At 45.2% G+C, this 20,608-nt stretch overlaps 1 protein-coding gene across 11 annotated transcripts in view; it reads right to left on the bottom strand.

Moving 5' to 3' along the window:
• ERI3 (ERI1 exoribonuclease family member 3) overlaps positions 1 to 2,085 on the bottom strand; it is a 141,076-nt gene extending 138,991 nt beyond the window's left edge. For 2 of the 11 annotated variants that reach the window (XM_077149924.1, XM_077149922.1), the window contains exon 1: positions 1,602 to 1,956. In XM_077149924.1, the coding sequence (XP_077006039.1) occupies positions 1,602 to 1,736 (135 nt within the window). In that variant the 5' untranslated portion in view covers positions 1,737 to 1,956. The other 9 variants (XM_077149923.1, XM_077149932.1, XM_077149925.1 and 6 more) reach the window with 9 other exon arrangements.
• Between the last annotated feature and the right edge of the window lie 18,523 nt (positions 2,086 to 20,608).

Here is a 20,608-nt window from a genome sequence, read left to right as displayed (position 1 = left end):
GGAAAGTTTGGTTGTACAAACACACAGGCCAAACTGCAAATGGACACATAAACCAGGGAAAAATTTCAGAATTCCTCCAGGTATGCCTCAAATTCTAAATAAATCAAGATTACCAACCCCCTGGTCAAATCATCAGTGGCCACCTATCCTATGCATCACCTACTGCTGATCATCCAAAGAATGAGAGGCTGCAGAGAAGCCCTTATAGACTAGCAATGTCCTTGCATGAAGAAACACCTAGAATTGGAACTAATCTATTCCTGTCTACCATTCTACATATTCAAGACTTTATCTTACTCAGACCCCCTGGGAAAATGCCACTCATCAACTTACCCCACCACAAAGAAAACACTTTTCAAAATGAAAGAGAATAAAAGCACTTTTATTTGGAAATTTCAAGTTGGAAGGAGAGCTCTCAGTCAAGCTCTATGACCTAGCTAGTGGATTATTTACAAGATCTTTGGGCAGGAATTGTTAATGAGTTTTTAATTTGGAGTGCTTAAATTGCCAAAGTGCTCTGAGCTCCAGTGAAGCACCACAGAATCCATAAAGGAAACCTTATCAATCACTCCCGGCAGTTCCCTTCCCCCACACTCCACCTCTCTGAGGAAAGGCAGCCAAGTGGGTTTCTAACCAAGATCACAGACATACACATTAGTGGAGTCACACTCCAAATCCCTGTTTATAAATTGGCTTTTAAATGGTAGGGAATTCAGGTATAATATACTTAAACTCCAGGCAGGAACCAACTAAAACAAGGCATGCTGCGTATGATAAAGTCAGAATAAAGCAGAATTTGATGAAGCCATTTCTGGGAGAAACTCTACAATCAAAAGTCATTCAGCCAATCACAACCCACCACAGTTCAAGACGCATCTAGACTTTAGCCAATAGGATGCATGTTTAGCTGCCCTTTAGCTAGGAGACTGAGGAAATGTCTAACAAGAGTAAATGCCTTAGAACTGACCAGAGACCTAGCAGAGTCAAGGATGGGCACTATCAGTTTGCAAAATCCAGCTCTATGCAGAGAATCCAACTCTAAATGAGAGGCTCCATCTTAGCATCTTCCGAGTCAACAAGGAGCAGTTACATTTTGCAACAACTCTCAGTCAAGCCCCAATCCAAATTCATGCTTTTTTTTGCTTTAATAAAGCACCTGTTGCTGGACCAACTGCAAGAAAGGCAAACAGAAACTAGCCACGTTAGACCCTTTAGTCTGTCCTTCCACCAATACTACCAACCGCTACAGATTTACAAAAAGGGAAACTACTAACCGTATATTTCTGCCTATGTGTACTGAAGGGGCAGGGGGATGGTCTATCTACTATCTATTTATATCCTTGCTCGGTTTCCATCCCCTCTGGCCAAACCTCTCTTCCCTTTCCCTAGAAATCTAGGTAACAAGTTAGCCCCCTTCATCACCTCACCCAGGCTGTCTGCAAAACCCCGGCCCCTCTCCGCCGGAACGTTAATCAGTAAATCATGCATCCAGGGTGAGCACGCGGGCCAGCACCCCAGGCTGCACAAACTGTAAGCGCCGCGCCCCTCGCCCCACATGCGATAACCAGGGCCCAATCTGGAGGGCCTCCCGCATCACCCACCCCTGGGTGTTGTCCCCAATTCGGCCCCATCCAAGTCCAGGGGAGCGTAAAGGGAAGGGCAGGGGGCCAGGAGACTAGCCCCCCTTCCCAGGGCCGCCCCCGCCCCCCGTCAGCGGCGGGAGAGGCTGTCGCCATGGCAACGCCCCCTCCTCGGGGCCAGCGCGGCAGGCTCCCTCCAGGTGCAGGCCCCGACGTCTCCCCCGGCCTCAGCAGGCGCTCAGGGCAGTTTACAGCGGTAGGCGCGACCCACGCCCACTGCGGCACCAGCCAGGCCGAGGCAGGGCCACCTCCGCCCGATCCCCACCGCCAGTTCCCGGCCGCCTCTACAGCGACAGCCAGCACCACGAGTCCACAACACACCGACTCACCTCTGCGCACTCTGACCCCAACAGACGCAGTGGACGGGCGGGCGCTGTGACCAACCGCTAAGCCCGCTGCCGGTTTCTTTGCCCAATGGGTTGGAGGAGGGCGGGGCTTCTTCTCCCCAAATGCCCGCTCTCCCGCCGACATGCGCGTTAAAGTGTGTCAAGATGGTGGCTACAGCGGCCCGCCTTATGGGACTCGTAGTTTCGGGGTTGCAAGTACTCAGCAAATAATGAAGGGCGGGGAAGGGAGGCGGGGGACTTTTCACTTCTGTGCTGGGAAAGGAATTTTAAAAAGCAAAACTTTCTAAAACCTAGAGTAATCCAGGACCCACACTTTCCTTTTCTCCGCCTCCCAATATACTCAAAAGGTGACATGTCATATTCAGATAATGACACCCTTTCATGTTTCGTTCATTCAACAAGTAATTATTGTCGTGTACTATATGATGTGGGCCTTAGAGGTGTCATATCACATCTGGGGGAAAAGGTAGGGGGATTTTGTCCTAGATGAAAAGAAATGCTCAGATTTCTGAAGAGTCTTCTTAAGGAATAGGAAACTGACTTTTCAGGTCGGCTCCAGAACAAACTTCAGTGTTCGAAGGATTCTAACTTCAGCTGTGGGAAGCGTCCACAGTCAATCTCTTCAGTAAACTGGAGGAAACTCTGGCTAAAACAGGGTTGTATCTTCATCTTGGTTATGATTCTCTGGGAACTCATGGGTACCAGTTTATGAGCTGGGAAACCTCAGTCTTAATCAAGCCAGTGATGGCTTTGGCAGTCTCCCAGTCAGCCAGGACCCATCATCTGGAACCAGTTTAAGTTACCAGGCACCTCTGTTGGCCACCTGCATATTTTCACTTAAGACAATGATGTCATTTCTGGGCCCTACCACCTAGGTGAGATGTGACCTCAACCTAATGACTTACACCTGAGTTGGAAATGCCTGCTAAACTCCATATCAGGGAATGTCTTTGTTAACTATACATAATGAGTTAGGTGATGCTATTCTGCATCTACAGCACTTATCACGTGGTATGATAATTTTCTATTTCATCTCTCCCCCTGGAATGTAAGTTCCTTTAGGATAGGAATTATTTCCATATTATTCATATGCATGTTCAGTAATGCCCACCAAAGTGCCAGGCATAAAGCAGGCATTTGATAACTATTAACAAATGAGGGAATAAACATCAACATGGACAGATGTCACTTAAGTCAAAATCACTAAAGTAAAGGTATATCTGTCTGTTCCTATGATTTTTAGAGCTGGAGCTAGACCTTCTTCCTTCTGCTGTCACTTAGACATGTACCTTGATTGGTCAATCAGTCAACATATATTTGTGGTGCCTTTGCTAAGTGCCAGGCGCTCTTCCTGCTATTGAGGATTTAATGGCAAGTATGACATACAAACCCTATATTCTCAAGGCTCTTTTATATTGGAGTTAGATTGAGTATAGGGATAGTGGTAAAAAGGACAGACACTAAAAAATTAAGTAAATAGATAAATAAAATAAGACAAATGAGAGGCCATGAGGTGGCCTCTCCTGTGTCTTTGTTACATCCTGATTTCTGGCCTGAGAATAAGTACAACTAATCTGCCAGGCCCTAAGCATGACGTAACTTATACTATCTTGTTTTGGAGGACTTTTCTGAGGCCCTGCCCCAATATCCTTCATGGAGCCTTCCCTGGTCCCCCAAATGTGCTGTTTCCTCCTTGGTACTCTAGGGCTCAGCTGAACAGCTTTCAGGGCCTTACCAAACTGTAAGCAATTTGAGGACCAAGAGTAGGCAAAATGCATTTAAATATCAGGATAGTTTAAGAGCTCAGTATACAACTGGGCCCTTGCATTGCCACTTACCCTAGCATCTTGGCTCCTCAACCCTTTGGCTCTGTTGTGTGCTCCTTGATTCCCTAGAAAACAGAGCTTGAGACAACGCTTATGCACTAATATTTAATTGAAATTATAATCTCAGGGCAGCAAGAGTGAAGGAAAAAGGTAAGTAAGGCAAGAAAGGAGGGAAAACAAATACAAGGTAGTGTCTTACCAAGTTGGCCAGAGCTTCTAAAAAAACAGTTGCTCTGTCATTCAGGATATATTCCATACAGGCCATATAGAACCATCACGACCCAGAAAGGGAGAAAGGAAGGGTTGTGTTATTCTGCCCCACCAGATAGCCACTGGGATAGCCACATCCTACATCCTGATGCATAGTGGTTCATTTGATGCTGGAAATAATGAGAGGAACCATAGCCTCTGGTTTCATTAAATTGATCCTATTATAGTCCCACCATAGTGGGCACACTGGAAAGTGTGTTTAAACTTAGCCTTCAACCCAAGGAAAACTAAGACAGCCAGATGTGTTAGTAAATGAGGTGACAGTAGTGGCAGCTGGGCTGTCTAATAAACAAGTGACCAAGGTCCAGGTGGGGAGTACATATGAGGCAACTGAACTGGGGAAGGCACTGAAATGAGTTCAATACACAAATACAGATATACCCTGAGCTGCCTCCAGGGTGCTGAATTAAGTAACTGAACCAAAGTAAACACTGAGAACAGGAATCACAGAGAGAACAAGTTGGTTCTTCTGCTACCCTTTAAACCCTCCAGAGAAACACCAAATGACCATCAAAGCTGGGACCATAACCATCAGCTGGAAGGCAGAGAACCCAGCACCCAGGGACAGTGCATGGCAACCCGCAAACTTGGTACAACTGAAAAAATCCAGCCTGGGTCTGAAACAATTTTATCTCGGAACAAAAAAAAAAAAAAAGACTTCGGCTGCCATTTCCAGTCCCCATGTAAGCTTCATAATTATGACTGCATAGCACAGTTAAGAAGAGTCTGAGCTCTGGAGAAAACCTGTTCAGGTTTGAGTCCTGACTCCATGAGTGACCTTAGGTAAGTCACATACCTCTCTAATTCTCAGTTTCTTCATCTCAAAAGTGAAGATAATACTAGTACCTACTGTTTTATTATTAAATGTGAAAGTGCTTAGCGCAGTATTTGGCATAAAGTAATGAGCTCAGTAAATGTTGGCTGTTATTACTATTATTCTCGCCCCCTCTCCCCATCCCTCTATACAACACCTTTTCCCACCTTGACCCCCATTATCGCACCTCTTGGAGATCTATCCACTTCTCCTCCCCCACGTACCCCTGCCTGTCTTTCATGGTTCGGAGGAGCAATGAAGGCTGGACTTGGCCATGCCTTCTTCACTCTGCTCTCCCCAAGGCTGTTCCCCTTGAGCCTGAGCCATTCATCTCCCTGGTGACCTTAGTCTGAACTAACAGACAGATGTGGGGTGGCTGAGGCCAGGGTGGTAATATGCTCCCTTATCTCCGTGTCCCTCACTGGGGCCTAGTTAATTTTCCCTTTGATTTTAATATAGATTTATTGAAAGTTTCAGTTATCAAAACAAACTGCAGCAGCAAATTGGTGTTCTTTGCAGGCCTACAAGTGCCTATAAAGCTGCCAGGTTCGGGAACGAATGGCGCTCTCTGGGAGGTCAGTCATGGCAGCAGGAAATCCCTGGGGACACACACACTGCAGTTTAATATTTTTCTGATTAGCTTTTTTCTTCTTGGCTATCTACACCTCGCTTTTAAATCAGAAATCAAATGGACCCACCTGCCCAGGGAGGCTGTCTTCCTTGAGCCACTCTCTGTCCCCTTATTAGTCAGCCTCCCTGCCTCTAATCCTCTAACTTCACCCTGCCTTGCCCAGATTAGTTGAAATTCACCTTCCTCGGCAGAGAGGTGCAGCTCAAAAATGTCAGGAATCCTACACTGCTGTCCCATGGGACTACTTGGGGTGTTCAGCCATGAGTCAGAGGTAAAGCATCCCTAAAAAAGATTGAGGCCCCACACCTCTACCTGATCTGGGGCTCATTGGGGAGGAAAAAGACAATGTTTTGAAAGCAAAGGAGTTGCCTTCAATAAGGCAGACAATCCTGTCAGGATCTACAGAACTCAAGAGAAGCAAAAAGGAGATGATGATCCAAGAGGCTGGGGGCAGTTTCTCCTTCCAGTCCAAGAATTATCTAATTTCATTCTCATATCCCCACTACCACTCCCAATCTGGTCTCTCCTCAATTCCAAGTGGTTTTTGAGACCATTCACTCTCTGCCTTCAATCTGCTTCTCTGTGGACCACCTGGTTTCCAGACTCCAGTTCATTGGTGACTCATATAGATAGAACCATTGACTGCCACCTCTAACTCTGGAATCAGTCCTGTCCCAATGAAGGATCTCCACTCCCTGATAACCCTGAGGGCACCATCATCTCTTCTGGGTCTGAGATTTGCTGTACATGCCACCCTCTTTGGACCTGTTTCCCCAACTATACAATGGAGATAATACCTGCATAACCAGTATAGTGAAGAAAGCACCTAGGACAATGCCCACCCAGCATAAGACATGTACTCAGTGAATGAAGTTTCTTCCACTATTTTTCTCTTGAGGTTGGTCATCAACCACTAGCATGCTCACCTTCATGGCTTCAATTCTAGCTCTCTCCTATTCCCTGCTGAGCTTTCCCATCACTGACCAGTTGCCAGCATTTAGCCTGGCCTCTTTGTAGTGTTTACTGACTTCTCTTCTCCTCCAGGTCAGACTCTTTCAACTTTTCCAAACCCACTCACAAACTTCGGACTCCTGATGGCTCTGTTTCTAGTCAAAATCTTGTTCCCTGAACTGCCTTTTTGTTCATCGGTAGTAACACAGATGTTCCCAAGTCAACCGTCTGTAACAGGTAATGGTCTGAATGAGTTTACATTAGTTTTAATACCTCAATCTTGCAAATTCTAAGCCACCAGCTGCATCTGCACAAATACCAGTCCCTCATCCAGGGGTGAAGGTCTCCCTGGCAATGTGAGATATCAATCCCAGGCCTGGCTCTGGCACCGTGGGATCAACAATGCCTTCCTGACTAAAAGGAGGAAAAGAAATATGATAAAATAAGGTATTCGTGGCTGAGAGGGTTCAAATAGGGTTGAGAGATGATTCCGGAAGCTATTCTTACACAAGGTTCAGCTAGATATTGCTATTTACCATGGTTTGCCAACCCCCAACCAAAACCATTCCTGCCCAACCTAAAGAACACTGAGGCTCTATCTGAGATTTTACAAAAGTTCCATGCACTATGATTACTTTCCACAAACCTACAACCTCCAGATGGGTTTCTAGGTCAATAAGTCCTGAAACCCAGAGGGGCCAGCCTCTTCAGAACATCAACTAGTTCCGTCCCCCCTCCTGTATTATCAATAGAGTTTTCCAACATGAAAGAATTAGAATGGGCCTAGCCCAAATATCACTAAAGATTGGAAGAAGGATCAAAGGAGAAGGAGAAGTTATAACAGAAGATAGGATATAACAAATGCGTATGACTGTTGAATCAGTATGTTGATATTTCTTTTATTCACCATTGTCTTGGAGCAGCCAGAAGGAAAAGCCTGAATTGTGGAACTGTAACCCAAACTCTGAAATTTGTTCTATAATTACTTGTTACAATGTACTTTGAAATTTATTGCTTTTTTTGAATATATGTTATATTTCACACTCAAAAAAAAAAGTTTTTTTTAAAAAAAGAAATACCAGTCCCTGGCAGTGTTTCCAAAGGAAGCCTCAATTATGCCCATAGATCAATCTATGCTACCACTCTCCACTGGCTTCTGTTACTAAGCACACCATAGAAGCTGGCCTTGAAAACCTCTGCCTGATGTACTCAATTCTTATGGTACCATGACAGCATGAATGTGTGGCACTCTTTCACAAGGAAGGAAGAAAGAAGACTCTTACTGCATAAATTGAGTTATATACCCCAGAAAAAACATCTTCTTAATCTTAATCCTATTCCTGTGGATGTGACACATTATAAATAGGACCTTTTGAAGATGCTATTTTTAGTTAAGGTATGACTAACTGAATCAGGATGGGGCCTTAATCCTGTTACCGGAAGCCTTATGAATAGAAAGCCTTAGGGAGGAGCCAGAAGCTGCAACTCAGTGGGAACCAACAGGAAATATATATATATTATTACAAATATTGTAATATTTCATATAAGAATTGGCTTACATGACTGTGGAGATGGGCAAGTCTAAATTCAGTAGGACTGGCTATGAGCTGGGAGTTCCAGTGAAGGTTTCTGATGAACTCTCTAGGAGAAACTGGCTGGCTGAAGTAAATATGGAAATTCTTCCTTCTCTTTTAGTCCAGGATGACAGTGGTTCTGCACAAATGAATTTTGCAAAGAAACTTGTCAGCTTTGCATGCAGTTTGCAGGGATCCAAACCATCAGATAGAAGGTTATTCCAGATCATTCCTGCATAACTGCATTTCCAATCATTACTTCTGCTGAAATGGCTGTCTGGATCCATGTTCAGTTAAATCCTCACATGGAACCCTATTCTCCCAGGACTTCCTTTCCAGAAGCTCAAAGAGGTCCCTGATAAATCCACTTGTGGCCTTAGTCTCAAAGCACAATATCTGCTTAGGCTCAGAATTTTCCAAACAATTTCTGTTTCTTTTTGTTGTTGTTGTTGTTCTTCTTCTTCTTAAGAGTTCATTTCTCAGCTTATCCCTTTCCTCTCGCATTTCTGCAAGGAGAAATCAGATTGTGCTTTCCACATTTAGCTTGGAAATCTCCTCAGTTAAATATCCAAGTTTATCATTTTCAAGTTCTGTCTTCCATCTGACATCAGATGTCAATTTCACTCAGTTTTCTATTGCTTTAAAGGATCACTTTCCCCCCAGTTTCCAATAACACATTCACCATTTCTTTCTTAAGGCCTCATCAGGAATATCTTTAGCATCCATATTTCTACCAACAATCTTTTCAAAGCAATCCAAGCTTTCTCTAACAAGCACCTCACAGTTCTTCCAGCCTCTACCCATTACCCAATTTCAAAGGCATTCCACATTTTTTTGGTATTTACAATAGAAACATCTAAATTATTTTAGTTTCTGGCTGTCAAACCAAACACCATGCAATGGGTTGGCTTAAACAATGAGAGTTTATTGGCTCACAGTTTTAAGGTTAGAAGTCCAAATCAAGGCGATGCTTTCTTCCTGAAGACTGGCATTCTGGAACTGCCTGCCAGCAATCCTTGGTCTTGGGCTCCTCTGTCATATGGCACTTCACATGGTAGCCTCTCCTGGCCTCTTTCTTCTTTTCCCTCTTCCAGGTTCCATTGATCTTTCAGCTTCTGGTTGCTCCTTGTGTGGTTTTTGCTCTATCCGTCTGAATTTCATCCTACTAATAAAGGATTCCAGTAATAGGGTTAAGACCCATCCTGATTGAGTTGGTCCACATCTTAACTGACGTAACCTCATTAAAGCTCATTCTTACAATAATTTGACACCCACAGGTACAGATTTAGTTAAGAACTAGATATGGGAGACATATCTCCAAACCACCACAATCACCATGTGATGGAAAGTCAAGGAACCCCAAGGATTACCAGCCAGTCAGACCCCTGCCCAGAAGGAAGCAATCCTTCCAGCCTCCAAAACTGTGAGATAATAAATTCCTGCTGTTAAGCCAACCTATTAAGTGATAGTTGTCATAGCAACCTGGAAACAAAGATGCTCCTTCCATATTACATTCAGTTTGGGGGACATGGAGCCCCACAACAGGGTTGTTTGAGCTCGAGTGTTTCAGAAAAAGATAACCTTTTGCACTTATTCAAACAGCTCTTTGAATAAGTAAAATAAGATGAGTTAATTTAAGAACCATCATGCTGAACCAAAGCCATGAAATCTCTTCAACCTTTAAAACTATTGTGGAAACACTTACTCTGCCAGATTCCTCCTTTCTCTATCTTTAGGTCTCTATCTGGAGCTCTGCTGGCCTTTTCAGCAATATGATATCCATTGGGTTGACCACACACCCATGCTCTAATCAGGCCAGTATATGCTGATCCAATTACAGGCTTGATTCAAAATTATTTGTTTTTCTCCAGGCTTTGCAGCACTCATGTGGATCAGTGGATTCAAATAGATTGTTGGAATGGGGGATGTCGGCTAACTGTTTATACTGGGTGTAGCCAGTTGTCATCTTTAAATATACCTAGGTCTCCATTACACTATACTTTATTCCAGGATTTAGTGAATAACCTCCTTTTACTACCTGCTACTTTCCCCTGCCTTTCCAGATTAGTAGAGCCTCATCCTCTAGCAGGACTTTTGGGTAGCCCCTCCTTCCTGGTCCTGACTGCCATTCAAGTTCTCTATTCTTGGACTCCAACCTATGCTGCCAGCCTTTTTCCCCACTGTTTCTTTAACTTGCCTTCTCTTCCAGGCCATTGGGACTAATTACCACTCATTGAGGTACTTCCGTACTTTTCTGCCTACAAGTCTTTGCTGGTTTTCTCTCAACTTGGAGTGCCTTCCCCAAGATAGGAATCTATCTCCACCTGTTGAACTCCTGGAGAAGCATACACTGCTCCAAAAAGGATTTCCTGATCCCCAAAATGGGAATCTGACCACCCAACCCCATCTGCGTGTGCTGCCCTGCATGGCACTCACTAATCCACAAGGCAGAGACTTCCTCAGCAATTTCAATCTACAGGCAATGCCTGACCAAAGAAATGGACTGCTTGGGCATGGAAAGAAGCTTACTATGATTGGAGCAGACGGTGTAGCAGGGAAAAATGGTAAAAGAGAAGTTTGAAGAAGTAGGCAGAAGTTAGATTATGCACATCTTGTAAGCCTTCTTAAGGGGTTTGGACTTTATCTTGAGGGTAATAGAGAGCCACTGAAGGGTTTAAAGCATGACAGTGACTAGGTCAGGTCTGTGTTAGAGCAGTGCTTCTCAAACTTGAATGTACATTCCATTCACCCCTGGGATCTTATTAAAATGCAAATTGTGATTATGTAGGTCTGGGAAAGGCCTCAGATTTTGCATTTCTAACAAGCTTCCTGGTATAGCCAGTGCTGCTGGTTCATGAGTAGCAAGGTTTTAGATAGTGCTATCCTTTAACCCACCTTCCACATCTTCCCCAAATGTATCCATTCACACCTGTGGGTACAAAGCCCTTTCCATTGAGACTGGTTCAAGGCTGCTGTGGCTCTTCACCTTTAACATCTATATTTTAGAAGCTGTTTATTGACTACTTGCTCCAAACCAGCAAAGTGCCAGGTATGGAGGAGGGATCGGGAATTGGGAGACAACAAAAAATCAAGACATTTTCCTGCCCAAAAGTGTTTGGCATCATCCACAAAGGGGCAGATTTCCCTGAGCTGCCCTTTGCTAGACCTGTCATAAACATCCTAAATGAGGTCTGTCTCAGCGGTGCTCCCTGGGGCCCCACCGCCTAGGCAGCCCCTTTCAGCGATGAGCCTATTTATCCCTAACTGTTGTTTCTGACCTCTAAATCAATTCCCTATCTGATACAAACCCTCAGTCCTCCTCTACACTCCTCTCAATTTCAGACCATGTCAATTTGTAAAACTGAAGTCTGGGTAGGATGGCAGTAGTTACAAGCACAGGCTTTGAAGTCAGATGGCATGGATTCATGGCCCAGCTCCCATATTTATTAGCTGGGTGTCCTTGGGCAAGTGCTGTAAATTCTTTAAGCTTCAGTTTTCTCACCTGTAAATTGGGGACAATAATTCTGTCAATGCATATCAAGCATAACCTCTGAAAATGCAGGAAGAACCCAATAACTGTTAGCTATTGTTTTTATAAATATGAAAAGCAGTGTGTGGAGAAGTTTATCAAAGCCCCTTTTCAAGCCCACATAAGTAAAAGTCACTGTCCTCCCTTATCTGCCTATGGTTTTTCTGCTTGCATCACCCCCTCCCTGACCTATACAGGCTGAGAGCAAACAGAGACAGCTCAGGGAAACCCTGCTGGATTGGGCAGCCTTCTGAGGGCTTTTTATCAGGCAAGCACATTTCAGCCTACCAAAGCTGGGGCTCGGTGTTGGAAGGGAATGCTCTGTGTATCCCCTCCCATCTCAACCCCTTCCCCACAGTGTCCCCTCTGGCCAGGGTCACCCAGGCTGCCCTCCCTTCAGGCTGCAGGGAGAGAGGCAGCTTCAATCATTCATCTTAATGTCTCTATTAAGCAGGGTTATGACCAGGACGAGACAAGAAACAAGGTCTTTTAGTGTAAAAACATGGCTCCAAGGGCTCAGCCCCAGGGGACTCCCTGCTGCTTCGACCAGGCTACTGCTGATGGAGGGCGGCTGAGGCTCCAGGCCTGCCCGGATGGTTCTGTCCTGATTTCTCTCTCACTCTTTTGCCTTCTTTTGATCCTTCTAATGGCCCAGAGCTTTCATTTCCAACCAGAAGAGCAATAACTTGGTTGTTTTTGTGTTAGGCCTGCACCCTGACTTGGGATCATTATCTTCATCACCATCTGACGACTCCTCAGGGATGTGGAGAAGCTATAGAGCCTATGGGAGAATAGGAGTATTTCTCATTATGGAAAGAGCAACAGAGGGATCCTAACAAGACCATACAATAAAGTCTCCATCACTCAGAGAATGTTTGGAGCTATCAGTGGAGTCAGCATAAGCACAGCCCCATGCCTAGGCTCTAAGGTGGTAGCTGTAGGCCCAAAGAGTCCAGTTCTTAAATACTCTTACCTACATGTATACATGGGCAGGGGTGTGTGGGCAGAGCAGGGCCAACCAGGAATGAAGACCTGAGGCTCCTGGAGAACCAGAATCAAAAGGCAGAAACCCAGAAGACCTCAAAGGGAGCCATATATAACGACCCACCCAGATTGATATGAAGGAGGCACAGAGTTCATTCATAAGCTTGGAAAGGGTCCCAAATAAGTGCTTCCTTAGTAAAGTTAGTAATGTCACCATTAGAACACTAATCCTTTACCTAACTAGGATGGAGGAGACAAGAATGTAGAGCACAAAGAAGTAAAGGAAAGAAGGGAGAGACAGATTACACAACACAGTTTTCCAACCCTCCCTATACCTGCTCATAGTTCTGCTAATCCTCCAATTACTTATTTCCATTTTCCATGATCAAGTCTGTGCTGCTGCCTCCTCACTGGTCCTGGTCTCTCCTACTGTATCAAGACTTATCCTAAACATAACCTCATCCACGTTTGCTTCCCTGAGCCAGGCTGGCATAGAAGAAGAGCTCAAGCTGTAGAGCCAGGCAAACTTGGGTTCATAGCCTCCTCTATTCCTTCCAAGCAAAGTGACACTGGGTAAGTCATTGCAGCTCCCTAAACTTCAGTTCCTCTTTTGTTCCATAAAGTTTGAGGAGTAAATGAGACAGCACATGTTCAGCTTAGTACAGGGCCTGGAACACAATGGAAGAAGAGAAGGAACAGGGGACGGAACTTGGAAACTCAGTCCATTTCATGCATAGGAAGAAAGAAAATCTCTATGCCTAGAATGCAGTGGTGTTCCCTCTGACTTTCCTGCAGACCATGGGTGGAAGGGCATTGACCAAGGAGGTCTGTGAAAGTGCTGTGGAGGAAATGCCAAAGCAGCTGAGGGCAGCAAAGTCAGAGTGAGTTAGCACTGCTCCCAGGGGTTGCATGAGCAAGGCAGGCTTTTACAGAGATATCCAGGGAACAAGAAATACCAGCAAGGAGGTTGGCCCATTAATAAATAAGAAGGCGGGAAATTAATGATGGTCTGAAAATGGCTGAGCTACTGAACTCGTTCTTTAAATCTGTCTTTAACAAGAAAAACAAAGAAAAGAGGTTTGGCCAATTTGGAGGTAATGAAAACATTGTAGAAATAGCACTTGACAAAAGCAAAAGCACACAGGTGGGGGTGGGGCTGAGTGAACATCCCATGGCCTTGACCTTCCCAGAGCAGAAGAAGGTGTTAGCAGAGGGCTCTCCCATCTATAAGAAGGAAAAGGGGGAATCATCCCAGGACCTGGAAAGGGTTAAGAAAGAAAAAGTGTGAGGAAACCACAATGTGGGCAATCAACATTGCCCAGTTGACATTTTTCAAGAAACTGGGTACACCTATTATGAGCAAGGCAGGTTGCTCTACCTTCTCTGACATTGTCTCCTGTGCAGGAATGAAGGTAAGGAATGGGTGTGGATAAAAGTGGGTGGACGAAGAGGGAAGATGGAGGTGATAGAAGGGAGCTCAAAGGGGTGCAAGGAAAAGGCAGAAGGGCCCTTTTCAGAAATACAAAAAGGCTAGGCCCAGACATATTTGGGGTAATCCTTTTGGAGAGTTTATGCCTGGAAAAGGATGAGAGTAGAGCATGGGAGGAAAGGAGAAAGTCAAGAGGAGAAGCCTTAGGCCTAGAGGAAGAGAGGGCAAGGAAATGCAGGAAACAGGAAAACTAGAGATGGTACACAGGCTGGACTTCAGAAGAGAGTCAGGGTGTATGGGATAGAAAAGGGGACATTGTGCTGAGTCCTGGGAAAAATGCTCTGCTTGCCACCCTGCCCTAGCTTTAGTACTCCACTGAAGTCTAGGTGACCCATTCAGTGAGCAGAATGACAGCCTAAGTGACAAGTGGCAGTAGGGTAGAGGAGCCTCAGGAAATAAAAGGAGTGTGAGCTAGAAAGATGAGGGTGAGAAAAGTCCCAGAAAAGGGTTAGCTTTGCCACCACAGAGAGAGCTAGAAGGGTGGAGAGTCTGGACACAGCTCCACACACCCCATGTCCTAGGGTCAGTGTACAGCAGTGCATAGCCCACTCACTGTCTTAGAGGAATGAGGGGCAGAGTGGGTGTCTGCCAGACTAGCAGAGACATAGAGGGGGAGATTTAGACAAGGATCCTTAGGAAGACCTACGCAGAGAGTAAGAAGGTCAACGAAGAAATGAAGGAGTGAGAATACAGAGATGATCCAAACCTGTCCCCACTTCCCTCATGTACACCAAACCAACATTATCGTATGGCTAGGAAGGAGGCCATGTGATCCCTTACCCCTCCCCATTCTTTCCCAGGTTAAAGTTCACCCCCTCACCTTTGGGCTAGCCCCTCTGCCAGGGAAGCCAAAGCCCACAACCACATAAGGGCAAAAGGTGGTCTGGCCGAGGAAGCTCACCCTCTCCAGGATCTGTCCAAAAATCTGCTTCCAGGAGTTAATCCAACCCAAAGTGACTGGGGTATAACACTGACACCATGAGGGTGGGTGGGTGGGTGAGTGGAGGTGAGGGCAGTGAAGCTGCAAGAGAAAAAGAGGGCAGGTAGTGATGAATAGGAGTAAGCCAGAGCCTCGTTAGAGCAGGGTGTGGAGAGGATGGCCGCTGCAGGGATGAGCCCTGGGCCTGATTTATCATCTTCAGAGCTGATCTGAGCGAGAGGGGTTAAGTAGCAAGTTAATGAAATCCGCAGATGCTGCTAAATGGGGGGGTAGAGGGGGGACCTGGAGCTGGGAGCACCAAGGCTGGAGGGGATACCAGGCCTAGACAGGCAGGCAGGTTGGCCACTAAAGAAGGAGATTCCATCTGGAAGGGAAAAAAGATCAATATATTTCAGCTGAGGGGAAAATCCTGTCAGAGTCTCTAAAATCTGGTTTTGGCAAGTCAAGGAGAAGGAGGTAGCCAAGACACGAAGGAAGCAGGGGAAGACAAGGCCCAGTCTGAGGAATGTTCCCAGTCAAGCTTCACAGCCCCCTGCCCCAATCCCGATGGGCTTCAGCAAACATTTACTGGGCAGGCCCAGAGACAAGGAGGTAAATCAGACCAGGCCTCTGCCCTCTCTTCTCACAGACTGAGTGGTGAAACAAGTAACTACAGTTCGCTGTGATAAGTGCTGTTGAGCAACACAAAGGAGGGAGCAATTAATTCTGACAGGGGAGAGCAGGGAGGTCAGGATGACATTAAAGCAGGACTTGAAAAATAAGGATTTTACCAGGCAGAAAAGGGAAAGGGGGGATTCTGGGCAGAAGGAACAGCATCAACCAAGGCCAGGAAAAGCACAAGGAAAGTCATAGGAAAGTGACCTAAGCCGGAGGAGATGCCTGTTCAGGAAAGGGAGTGAGCAAGGGGTAATGGCCAAAAGCCCTGTGTTCTACATCACTGGGCTCAGCTGGGTGCAGCTGGTATTTGTGTGCATCAAGAACACCAGGTCCAGTTCCTCTAGAGGTCTGAATGTTCAGGATAAGCACAAGGGCAACAGAATCGCAGCCAGAGGAATTTTCCCAGTATGCCACCTGCAACTTCTACTACCGATGGTAGATGAGAAGCTCCATTCTAGGGTTGCCATAAGGATTAAATAAAATCATCTATTCTATTTATCAGCCTGGCATATGATAGATGCTTAATAAGTGTAAGTTATTATTACTGCCTTTGTTAATATTCCCAGGCTGAGCCTGGACCAGGGATCTAACTGCAGCTCTAAAACATATAGAATAGCGGAGGAATAGCAGAGGAGAACTCAACAAACAGGTGGCTACTGACATAGTAGTCCATGAGGCAGAAAATAACCATTATCTCTAATGGTGAGGTAGAACAGGGTTCTGCTGAGACGTTAGGGACCAGAGACCCCTGAGAGGAAGAAAACTGACTCATAAGGTCCTGTCATAAGGAACTTTGAGGATTAGACTGCCAACACCTCTGCCCAGACCCTGCAGGGACAAGTCAGAAGCAGATAAGGAGAGTGGTTGATATCTTAGGGCCAAATGGCCAAGCCCTCTTGTCCTTCCTTTAGTCCTTAGAGCTACCCAAGGCAGATGAGAACATCCTTTCTTTTACAGCCCCTCCCTTCTCTGCTCTTGTCCTGAGCAGCAACCTTCCCCTGGCAGGAAAACCTTCCCTAAGGAAAATGGAAAGGATGTAGTGGCAAGACATCTGTTTCACTCCTTTTTATTAGGTAGTAACGTGGTATTCAGTGAATGTTTGTTGGATAAAAGACTGAATGAACTAGTAAAATCTTGAAGCTCTTCAAAGTAGTATGGCCATGGTAGAAAAGCAACTCCCCCCCCCCCCCCCCGGCCCGGTCCCACTCACCACATACACATACCTCTTCCCTCATTCTATATCATGGATGGTGGCATGAAGGACAATGGTCAATAGTGTGGCTTTTTAAAGAATAGCCTCGGAATCAGGTGGTCCTGGGATTCAGACTTTGCTCACCACTCACCAGGTCTGTGCTCCTAAGGAAATTATCGACCTTTCCTAACTCTCAGTTTCCTCCTTTGTAAAATGAGTATAATAATAATAATACGTACTTCATAGGGTTGTTGTGTGAATTAAATTAATAATTCAAAGGGCTTAGAACAATGCCTGGCACTCTTTAAGTAACTTCTATACAGATGAAGCAGGATTCAATAAAATCAGAACAGAAAATATCTTAATTCTCCTTTACCTCCACTCTGTGTCCCTTCAAGCTTTCTCTGTGGACCTGTGCTCTCTTTGCCCCTGAATGATTTCTTAGGCAGATACTATAACTTTATCCTTCAATAAAAACTGGGTTCTGAGACCTACAAGTTTAAATGGGCAGACCAGCAACAATACATCTGAAGACGGATGGATACATCTAAGATTGAGCATGGTCAGGTCTAGAGGACACAAGCAAGCTGCAGGTGTATTGACTCAGTATGTAGGTGCAAGCTGAAAATGGACAATGGCTGAAATGAAAGAAAATAGTGAAGGAAAATCCTCCTAATGGGCAGAGTACTGGTCATCCACTTTATAAGGAAAGAGAAGTGGTTCCAGGTTAGAATATATATGGATTCATGGGCAGTGGTTAATGACTGGCTGACTTCTTATAGGCCTGGAAGGCTATGGATGGGAAGATCTGGGTAGTGGCAGGTTAATGGATATATGTGAATGGGCACAAAATGTGGAGGTCTTTGTATCACATATTAATGCCCACCAGAGAACAGTCACTATGGAAGAGGCACTAAACCATTAGGCAGACAAAATAGCTCATCCAGTTAATGTCAGTCAGTCTCTGTCATTGATTTCCTCAATGCTGGCAACATGAAGCCATTTGGGTGAAGTAGTCATGATGGCAGAGATGGATGGAAGTTATGCATGGACCTAAAGCACAGATTTCTACTTACCAAGGATGATCTAGCTATTGTTACTGTGGAATGTCCAACCTGACAGCAACAGAAACCAATACTAAGCCCCCAATACAGCACCATCCCTTAAGGAAATCAACTGGTCACTTGGCAGCAAGTTGGGTCCTTCCCATCCTGGAAGAAGCATAAATTCCTTTTGAGAAGAATAGATGTATATTCCAATCATATGTTTGTCTTTCCTACCTGTAAGACATTAGCTAGTACCACTAATTAAAGGCTAACAGAGTTGTTTGATCCACTAGCACAGGATCCCAGTTAACATTCATCATGTCAGACCAAGGGACTTACTTTATAACAAAGGATGTGTGAAAGTCCATAATTGGGATCCATTGGATATATGACACACTACATCACCCAGAAGCTGCCAGCTTAATAGAACAATAGAATGTCCTTTCGAAGATACAACTGAAACACCAGCTATGAAGTGATATTTATGAGAATGGATACCATCTTCTTGGATATTGGTTCTTACTTTAGAGCAGTTTCGTCCCCTGCAGGATGTTTGCAATGTCTTTAGACATTTTTTATTGTGACTCCATGCAGGAGTTGGGGGATGGGGAAGAGGCCAGGGATGTGCGTCCTACAATGTACAAGACAGCCCCCCATGACAAATAATTATGCAGTTCAAATGTCAGTAATGCCAAGGTTAAGGAACCCTGCCCTAGGACACAGCATGCACTTTAAACCAAGGTCCTTACTATGGAGATGTGTCCCCAGTTGTGTTCAGGAACCAAGGGATAAAAGCAGGGATGACCCCTTTCCCAGTACACTCAGTGAATCACTTAAATTTGTGCAACTCTGAGCTTTGCAGATTTAGAGAAGATAATTCTCAAAGGAAGACCAATTCTGCTAGGGGACACAGCAAGAGTTCCATTGAACTATATGATAGAGCTGCTGCCATACTTGAAGACTGGGTACTTCAGGTTCTTCAGGTCAAGGGACTGGTATGAAAGAAGAAAAGTTATTATCTTGGCAGAGATAATTAACCCTTATCATCAAGAGGCAGTAGAGCTATGTTACACAATGAAGCACCCAGGTGGTCCACTTGGTACTTGGACATCTCTTGGTGCTCCCTTGCCCTATTTTGATAGTAAATGGACAAATACAGCAACCCAATCTAAGAAGGACTCAGGTCTCTTAGGGATGAGAGTCTGGATCACATTATGAGATAAGTCACCAATACCAACAGATGTACTAGCCAAGAGGATAAGGAGGATCTATCATTGTTAATAGAGAAGGAATATAATGAGTTTATGAGTCATCCAGGCAGCTGTTGCTAACATCTAGCTATTATTAAGGGTGTATCCCCAAAACCTTTCTGGGTCAGTAATAAAAATATTAGTTGCTGGGCAAGTGGACTGCTATGTTCTCAACCTTCTGAAGTGAAAGTGTCCAGGCAAAGCATGGGAGAGAGCACATTGACCATGGTCAAGGATTCTGTATGTTATAACACAAAATCTATCTCAGCCAATCTTAATAAAGCTAGCATGGAAAAGCCATCTGATCACCACTGCTAGGCACACAGGGATCGATAAGAATTGGAAATGGTGAAAGATCACTATGCATTTATGTGAATGTAGACATGTATGGACTGGAGACTCATTTAGTGCAGGGCAAGGTCTAGCCTCACCCTCTTGAGCCCTGCTCAAGACCAACAGACATGCTGGGACTTAGAGCTAATGGAGGTAAGGTTCTTCTTCAGGACCTACTTAACCAGGAAGGGCTTCCCATGGAAGAGATGATGAAAAGTTTCAGAAAAGGAATAAGAGGGGCTGCATTAGCTGAAGGTATATTGAGTTTGCAGTCAGGTGATGGGCAGGGATAGGGAATAGAGGGGGCAAAGTGAAAGTGGAGTCATTACTGGCAGCTGGACCCTCAGCAGTCTGGACAAGGAGCAAAGAAAGAGTCCATGTCCATCAGAGCACCACTGCAGCCAGTGCTGGAGGATAGAACCTCCCTTCAGGGCTTTCTGGGACAAGCCTGCAAGGCCTCTCAATTCCTTCCAGGTACTCAGAAGGTCCAAGGAGCCCCTTTTACTGTGCACAGCAGCTGCTGGGTTTGAGGCATACTTGTCAATGGAAAAGTTTCTATCCAGAAGACTATTTTTTTCAGCTCTGAGTTTCCTTTGAGGAAATGGTGGTGCCTCAGGCACCACCAGGGGGCACTAGGGCCTCTAGGCACCAGGGGCCAAGGAAAATGAAATCTCTCAGGCATGGAGGCCCCAGGTTCAGGAGCTGGGCCTTCCTGCTGCAGCCCCCTCCAACAGGACCTTTGCGCAGCAGACCAGGGAGACTGTATTGCTGGCTTATCTAACAAGAAAGAGAGGACTGGGCCAAAGAGCCCTATTTCTGTCCAGCCCTACACTACCTGCCATAAAATTAAATGATCACAATGAGTACATTAATTACCTGACATGAATACTTTAACATAACAAAATTATTAGCCATTCTAGATTTAGTGTTTGTACAGCACTTTATATTTGCAAGGGCGTCGCAATAACTTACCCTTCTGAGGGTGCACTTCGGGCCCACGATGACATCCTAAAGGGTTTCTTCTGGCCAAACAGCTGTCTGGCCTCTGGCACAGCTGGTCACCTGCACTTCTTGCCTTCTCCGATTGCTTTTCTTCTTCTCCATCTGCTTCCTGTCATCTCCTCCTGGCAGCCCC

This window comes from Tamandua tetradactyla, chromosome 2 (assembly GCF_023851605.1).
Source record: "Tamandua tetradactyla isolate mTamTet1 chromosome 2, mTamTet1.pri, whole genome shotgun sequence".
Classification (NCBI taxonomy): domain Eukaryota; kingdom Metazoa; phylum Chordata; class Mammalia; order Pilosa; family Myrmecophagidae; genus Tamandua; species Tamandua tetradactyla.
The sequence above is the reverse complement of the archived record's forward strand: the minus strand, read 5'-3'. Positions and strand labels throughout refer to the sequence as shown.